At 35.5% G+C, this 8,823-nt stretch overlaps 1 protein-coding gene across 1 annotated transcript in view; it reads right to left on the bottom strand.

Moving 5' to 3' along the window:
- The window catches only part of LOC106459673 (unconventional myosin-Ic-like), a 74,171-nt gene that overhangs the window by 46,018 nt on the left and 19,330 nt on the right, over window positions 1–8,823 (bottom strand). Inside the window, exon 3 of the mRNA XM_022386213.1 lies at window positions 5,569–5,684. Coding sequence (XP_022241921.1) covers window positions 5,569–5,684 — 116 coding nt within the window. The remainder of the gene's footprint in view (window positions 1–5,568; window positions 5,685–8,823) is intronic.

The following is an 8,823-nucleotide window of genomic DNA, read 5'->3' as shown; positions in this document are numbered from 1 at the left end:
GTGTAGATAGTGAGTAATTGAACTGCAGTCACAGGGTATTGTTGAAGTTAACGTACGTTCGTTATAGTGTTTGTTTTAGCGCGAATATTGAAATTAAGTGTATCATAAAGTTGTATTTGGAAAGAATAAACCAGTTTTATTAAGTAAGGACTTGTGTCGCTAAAGTTTCGTCGGAAACGAAGTTACGGAAAGTTAATTAACAAACGGAGACATAACACTATCTTTTTATTTCATTCTGTAATCTTGATAGAACTTTTGTTTACAACAGGTAGCAGTAAATAATTTCAACAATGCTTTTCTTTCAACAATAAGCTATACTAGTAAATATATCAAATGCACGTTATACATTCGAATATAATATATTATTTAAACTATTTGAAGCTTTGTACCGTCAGTTTTTGGTTTGTGTTTTAGTAAACGCTTCTGAAGAAGCAGTAAAGCAAAACGTTGAATATCTAATCAAATAAAAACAACATTTTAGTGTTATAATGTGATTTATTTCAAGTATTACTACGTATATACGAAGAATTAAACCAACGAGAAATGAAAAAGTTCTAGCGACATGACGCAATAATCTCACTATTGTAAACAATTGCTAATTCATAACAACTGAACTATACAACGTATGATTCGTAAACATTTACGAAAACAAACTTACCGTAAAATATCGCTCCCAAATATAACTAAATATGACACCCGCGCTTTATAAACTATCTAAAAAATGTTCGTTACAGTGTTGGTTACCACAGTGGTATCCAGAGCTTTAAACATTTATCTTTTTCGTCGAATTCCACACAGGCTGGTTCAGTTACTTTTGAACACAACTGACAAAATGAATTCTTCTTCTCTACTCTGTTATTATAATGCAATCTGTGATGATTTCACTTTAAAAATCGCCGCTGTACACTCTTTATCGCTAAACTCACGATCTCGCAGTCTAGAACTAGAACTGAATAATGATTTTTCTACGCGTATTTATACCACGACAAAAGTCTAGAATATTCTATGCAATACTAGATATTCTAATGCAATAATACTATACAACTGCTGTCAGGTTTTGTAAGGCCAGATTCTTTACAGTAAGTGTCTGTGATTTATTGGCGATACATTTCCACTATAAACAAATAGCTACACAGTCCGCTTGTTTTTTTTTAAAAAAAAAACATATTAAAAACAAATCAAACTTGTATACAAACCTTATGAGCTTGTGTTTCTTCTTTTTTATATATATAACCGAACAGTAAAACCAGTTTAACAATGACACGTTGGAGATTTTTAGGCAACAAAAATATTAACAATTGTAATTTCTGAGCTACTTGCTGGTGATATACTATGAAAGCGATGGACAGTTGAACGTGTTAGAAGAGCTTTACCGAGATTTAACAAAATACTGCCTACACCATATCCGGTATAATTATCATGTACATTGCAAATAGAGAGTCCAAAGTAGGTTGTTTGTTTGTTGTGATGCGCAAAACTACACAATTGGCTATCTGTGTTGTGCCCACTACGAGTATCAAAACTCTGTTTTTAGCAGTGTGAGCCCTCAGGTTTACCACTAAGCCACTTCCTCCCCGCCCAGTGAGTCAGTGATAATTATACGAAACTACACGCTAAAATGTGGAGTTAGATTCCACGCGGTGGACATCACGCAACTAGCCGTTGACTGGACTTTAGATTCCTCCTTAATCTTTTCGTTGGTAAAAGAGTAGCCCAAGAGTTGGCGGTGGGTGGTGATGACTAGTTGCTTTCTCTTTAGTTTTTCATTGCTAAATTAGGGACGGCTAGCGCAGACAGCCCTCGTATAGCTTTACGCGAATTTCAAAAACAAACAAACAAACCTCCCTAATCTTTATAAACTTATATTTGCTCTCGGTAAATACTGCTAATGGGCAAGTCGTATAAACCATTTGCTACTTTCACATTTATACAAGAAACATATTTATCAGCAGATATTTGCATAAAGAGAAATGTATACACTGTGACATTCAAAAAAGGTTTCTATGCTGTTATCGAAGATTCGAAAGATTGCACTTAACTACAGGATAACTTTGCATAAATGAATATATGGTTTTCTACTTGTTAAAGCGCTAGTCAACTGGATGACGTAACAAAACCACTTGAATGCTGCGCATATGTTTTTTGAGCGCTAAAAGTGAGCAGCCTAACGCTGCCAGTCTAAATAGTATCTGATCTTCACTTGACTAAAAACTTTTTTGGCTTCTGAATCATTCTTCCACACGCACACGCACATACATATAAATAAATCAGTAATTCTAAAGTTATCAAATATATTAATTGTAAATAGGTGAACTTTTAATCAGCACTATAAAACAATAATGATGAAATTAATATAAATCAAAAACATTACAAAGAGACTCAAAAAAATCAAAATTAATTTTTCCATTACCAGTCCTTGTTGTCGTCATTAAAACTCATAATGGATAATGTCTGTGGCCGTAGCACTCAAACGCTTTGGGGATATTCCATCTATCAGACAAGATCCAAACGCTGACGTCAAACTAACCAGCAACTGAGGAAAATCAGTTGAGGGTAAGTTAAGTGGTTGAACCCATAACGTCTCAACTCCTACTGCCTTTCGCTGTCTGTAGTGAGTTGTGGGAAGGCAGTTACCCTTAATATTTATTTACAAACTTAAAGTAGAAATAAACCATCCTAAGTTTCTACAATGTAAAAATTCCCAACCCCCACCCTTTTTCTGAGGTGAACAAAATGGCAAAAATATTTTCACAGTGGAAACAGACCACTCTATATTTCTACAAGACTCCAAACCTCCATATTTTGGTCCACCTAATTTTGGCGGTTAACGTGCCAGGAGAGTGTATACGAGGGTTCACAATTATTGTCCCGATTTTACAAAAACGGGGCCGTCGTTGCGCTATAAGAGCAACGGTGAAATCCCATTATTTAGTCACAATAAAGTACCTCAGTCCCAAATCATGGACGGCTACGTGCAGACAGCCCTTTTGCTCGAAAATTTCCAAACAAAACCATCTAGTTTCAAACCGTTTTAAACTGCACAGGGACAACCTATTTCACAAAATCTTAATTTCAACAGCAGTTTTAAATATACTTTTTTTTGTAAATATCGTCCAATCAATTTGTATATTTAATAGTTCGGACAGCACATGTCAGATGAAGTTTTTATACTAATTTTTTTAAATCTTCAAAACTGCAGATAGATCAAATTTGTGTACACATACATAACCAATCAACAGGTACATTAAGATTTTCTGTTTCGATAAAAATGGTGGAATACCGTGTTAACGTAACATTTATCATAGTGTTACGACAGCGGAAGTCACGTGACGCTGGTAACACGTCATGAGTTTCTAGAAGGTTCGGGGAACATCACGAATATCCCAGTGTTTGCTAGACGCCCTCTATTTTTAGTATATAAGCCCGGCAAATAAAACGGAGAGAAAAAAGTGACGGCATAGATAATTGCAGACGGGGAGATATGCGTGAATCTTTGTGAATTATAGCGTGTGTTTAAGTTAAAGTGACTGTGGAAATTAAGTGTATTGAGAAAGAATAAACTAGTTTTATTTAAGAAAGGACTTGTATCGTATCGCTGAAGTTCCTCGGGAAGAATTTATACAGGAAATTAACAAACGACCAGAGACGTAACAATATCTTAGATTTCTTCAGTTGAACTTATTATGCAATGGCAGCGCTTGAGATAAGCAGACTAAGCAACTGCTTAGAGCTCCTAGCAGCTCAAAAGGCCCCCAATTTACGGCGTTTTTGTTTGTTTTTTAAATCAAGAATTTGACTGTTGCTTGTTTTGGTATTGTACTCATTTGAAAAATAAAATTATTTCAACGAAAGCAATCCCAAAACACATCACTTAGAAACGATGGACGTTTGAAAATTGCACCACCAATAAACGTTTGAGGCAGGCGCACGTGCTATGTATGGTGTGCTGATTGGTTGCTAAGTGCAGTAAACACGTAGTATGCGTTATGGCGCATTCATGTTAGTGTGTGAGTATGATTTAACAAGTGTATTACTATGTGTTGTGTTGGTGCATTTTTAATTTGTGGAAATACTACAATTAGTATCTTTTGGGGGCGGGTAAGGGCTCCTAAACTATTCCTGCTTAGAGCCCCCAATGGGCTAGCACCACCCGTGCTATTATGAAATGTACTGTAAAAATGTAGACCAAACAAACTACTAGTAATAAATACTTATTCACTGTTATAAACACGGAAGCGTTTGGCCTTTAAAAAACAAAAATAGTCCTTAAGTTCCGATGTAAAAATATAATTTGTATATCTGAACTCATGCAGTTTAAATCTTCACACGTCATGTGATTTAAGCCGAAGGCTTATTTGTGTGTTGAATTATCGCGCAGATCTACTCGAGGGCTATCTGCTGCTAGCCGTACCTAATTTTGAAACGATAAACTAGAAGTAAGGCAAGGCAGCTAATCAACACCACCCATCCCCAACTCTTGGGCTAATCTTTTTGCCAACGATTTACCGTCGCATTATAACGCAACCTGCAGACTGGGAGTCGATCGTCCTAACTACCACGCAAACTGAAGACAACGAAGATTATTAAAAGAATAAATTCGATCTTACTATGACTAAAACTTAAGACTAACATATATATTGTTACGACAGCGGAAGTCACGTGACGCTGGTAAAACTTGATGAGATTCTAGAAGGATCGGGGAACCTCACGAACGTCTCAGCGTTTGCTAGACGCCCTCTATTTTAGTATATAAGCCGGAAGATAAATTGATAACGGGATAATCGAGTCAAGCCGTAAGTAAAGTGTGTAAATCATTGTGAATTATAGCGTGTGTTTAAGTTAAAGTGACTGTGGAAATTCTGTGTATTGCAAAGTTGTATTGAGGAAGAATAAAGTAGTTTTATTTAAGAAAGGACTTGTATCGCTGAAGTTCCTCGGGAAGAATTTTTACGGGAAATTAACAAACGACCAGAGACGTAACAATATAATGCCTTCGAGATAAATAATGTTCATTTTAAACTCGCCTTTAGTATTAATCTATTTAATACTTAAATATTTTTAAATTAGCAAACCCACTGATTATTTAACGGTGAACTCACGAGATGAAATAAGTTTTTAAAAATACCAACACTTGTGGTGGCAACTCAGATAAATTGACATTACAGTACTGTTCGACCAAAAAAATTACTTACACTTGTGGTAGTGTCTCAAAGAAATTGATATTATAGTACTGTTTGACTAAAAAATTACTTACACCAAGTGTAAGTAATTTTTTTAGTCGAACAGTACTGTAATATCAATTTATCTGAGTTGCCACCACAAAGTACTGTAATATCAATTTATCTGAGTTGCCACCAGTTCGACTAAAAAAATTACTTACACTTGTGGTGGCAACTCAGATAAATTGACATTACGGTACTGTTCGACTAAGAAAATTACTTACATGTGTGGTGGCAACTCAAAAAATTGACATTACGGTACTGTTCGACTAAGAAAATTACTTACATGTGTGGTGGCAACTCAAAGAAATTGACATTACGGTACTGTTCGACTAAGAAAATTACTTACATGTGTGGTGGCAACTCAAAGAAATTGACATTACGGTACTGTTCGATGAATTCCTTCCTGTAAATCCCTAAGTCTCTGTAAGGATTTACTGAAACCAACACTGATCCAATGTAAGTCTGCGAAAAAAACAAAAACAACAAAAAACGTATTCATAAAATAATCAATCGATATATGTGTCAAACATACTTTAAGTCTCTAATTTAATAATAAAGCATTTTCACTGTCATTTATTAGATTATATGGGCCGAATGCGCCCCAGTGGTTAGCATGTCGAAATTTGATCTGAATATTTGTGGTTCGTGTCCCGTTCCCGCCAAGAAATCATATTCTGCACTTTGTGTCTTGCTTGTTTCTTTTGTTGTGTTTTTTTAAAGCAAAACCACAATGGGCTATCTTCTTTCGAACCCCGGATTTTAGCGATTCAAGTCCGAGAACTTACCGCTGTCCCATCGGGGGATACACTTTGGGGCCGTGAATGCGTTATAAGAGAATCCGTCAAATTCCATTATTCAATTAGAATAGCCCAAGAGTTTGTGGTGAATGGTATTGACTAGCGACCTCCCCTCTAGTCTATCCCTTCAAAATTAGGGACGGCTAGTGCAGACGGCCCTCGAGTACCTTTATGCGAAGTTCAACAACAGCAGAATATTTTACATTTATTCATTTCTGGCACGTGTTTTTGAGTCTCTGTTCAAACCAAAGATTTCATTCACAACATATGAAAAAAAGGGACGAAAATAAACAGAGGAGGTTCTATAAAACTGGTGTATTCAATAATAGACAGGGGAATCAATCTTCCTAGTCTTCAACAAGCATATGTTGTTTAAGGAAAATACAACGTCATTTATTAAAGGTGAAAATTGGCGTTTTTTTGTTTTTTTTTAACTTTACGTGAAAAATTGAAATAAATAGCACTTTTTATTAAATAAATTTCAACTACGGTTTTTTATGTATATATAAAAAGGTGTGAAAATCGACTGTAAATACATTTCGTGTGAATGTTTTCATTCCGTGGTGGAGCTTTGCCCGCTGACGGGGGGGGGGGGGGGCAACTGTCTAGGGGCCCGGGCTAATGAAACTTGGTTATGCCGTAAAGCCCGCAAAGCATCTTTAGGCTATATCTTCATTTGATGATAAAAAACATAGTTTTTGGCTTTTCTTTGCATATATACGCTTGATACATTAAGAACGACTGAAATAATAATTTGAGTAATAATTGATATGTATTTGTTACTTATAGATTTAATAAATATTTGTTGTTACTTTATTAACGTTTTTACGCCTATACTGTGAGGTAAAAATGGCTGCTGCTATGATTTTGTCTGGTTTATGAGTTCGTCGGATCTTCTTTTTACTAAATTCTTGAAAATGTTAAAAAAAGAGAGAGAGAAAGGGGCCCGAGGATGTTTGCCCCGGGTCCCGTGCTGGCTCTCGACGTTCCTGTATATATATATGCACGCCCCTGGGAACCATGGGATTAATCACATATTACGCTTTTAAATCGTATAAGAAAGGCAGTTCTTCATTTGAACATGTTGTTATTCTTGATGCTGCTGTTTTAAATATTTTATATCAGCTGTCGCCTGAAGGTTTGGCTACGACAATGGTATCTGTGAAAATAACGTAAAATATATGAATAAGAAACCGTATATTTTATGATTGTATGTCTGAATATATGTACACAGATTCACAGCTATATTTGTAAATTTAGTGTGGTATTTTCGACCCTTATATTTGTTGTTACACGCCTTTAACGAATATGCTAAAATAGTTAGAACATTAACTTATATTTCAACATAGTACTTTTATAAAGTAAACCGTTTTACGGTCTCGGACAGAAGGACGAGTCATGAAAGCCATAACTTAACGAAACGAATTATTGGCTTTCCTTGAGATACTTGTTTGTTTATTCTCGTCTCTTTTGCTGACTAAGGAAAAGTAAACGATTAAATAATCAGCATTTTTTTTTTACCATGGCGGCAACAACTTAGGTTGTTTTTTCAGTAATGTTTGGCTAATAAAAAATATTCTATGTTTGAAATTTCGGAATTGAATAATATGGTATATTCAACTTTAACGTCTTCTTTCGGGATTATGGGCTAAACGATGAGGTCAGAAAACCCAAGATTCGGGCATAGCTGTCCTTAATTTAGAACTGCTAGCCAAAAAGGAAGCGAGAACAACAGAAAACAGCATCCGCCGCTTACACAGCTACCATTAACTGAATAGCTGAATTCACTGCCAGATTTAATTACAAAAACCCACGGCAGAAAGTGTGGTGCGTTTTCATCGGCATGTCCATATTTTCTAAGGACCTGTTTTGCAGCATGTGGAGGCTGAAGCGTTTAAATTACTGAAATAAAACCTGAACGTCATTATATCTATATACCAAGATTAACATACAACTAATTCTTATTTTCAAACTAATATCACACTTGTGATTCATACATGAACAGCGTCATTATTCAATTGAAGAAGTGCAGTTGAATAAACATTTTGTCAGAAACTAAACACCCTTAAATACTTTTTATATTTTACAGAAAGATCGATATTAATTCTCATGGTCTAAGTCAGGCCTCTGGTGATTGTTTATTTGTAATTAAGCACAAAGCTACCAATGGGCTATTTGTGCTCTTCCCACCACGAATTTCTAGCGTTGTAAGTCCGCAGACATGATGCTGTGCCACTGGGGGGGGGGGGGGGGGGGTATTTGTTCTAAAAACTAATCTTACTTACTGTAAAAGCTGTAAATTGTAGTAAAGCTCATTGTTGAAATAATTCACTGTTACCTGTAGTAAACACTTTTGTTTTGTTAAGATCCTCAGTGTTTATCACGCATACTTCTATCTTACATTTTATATCAGGACGTGGCCGTTTTATTAAGATTCTCACAGCAAATCAGTGCTGTTACAAAGACGCCCAATATGGTATTCCTATGATAAACTAAACACGTAGTTACTTCGCAATAACAGGAAATTCGTATTGAATGACAAGCGTAGTAAATTATTATTAGTGGAATGAAAATGGCTAAAATACGTTGTGAAGTTGAACAAAAAGAAACATTATATTTTTGTAGAAGCATAAGATGGATACACGGTTGATCAATTAGTTGTAGGGTTAGTGTGTTGTTGTATATTACAGTGAAAAATAAAATGGACAGTATTCAATGTTTGAAATGAGGGGGTATGACATACCTCCACTTTTTGAAATCAAGCCTATCATACTGTTACGTATCTGCTTGTTTGTTAATTTCCG

This window comes from Limulus polyphemus, unplaced genomic scaffold, assembly GCF_000517525.1.
Source record: "Limulus polyphemus unplaced genomic scaffold, Limulus_polyphemus-2.1.2 Scaffold647, whole genome shotgun sequence".
NCBI classification, from domain to species: domain Eukaryota; kingdom Metazoa; phylum Arthropoda; class Merostomata; order Xiphosura; family Limulidae; genus Limulus; species Limulus polyphemus.
The sequence above is the reverse complement of the archived record's forward strand: the minus strand, read 5'-3'. Positions and strand labels throughout refer to the sequence as shown.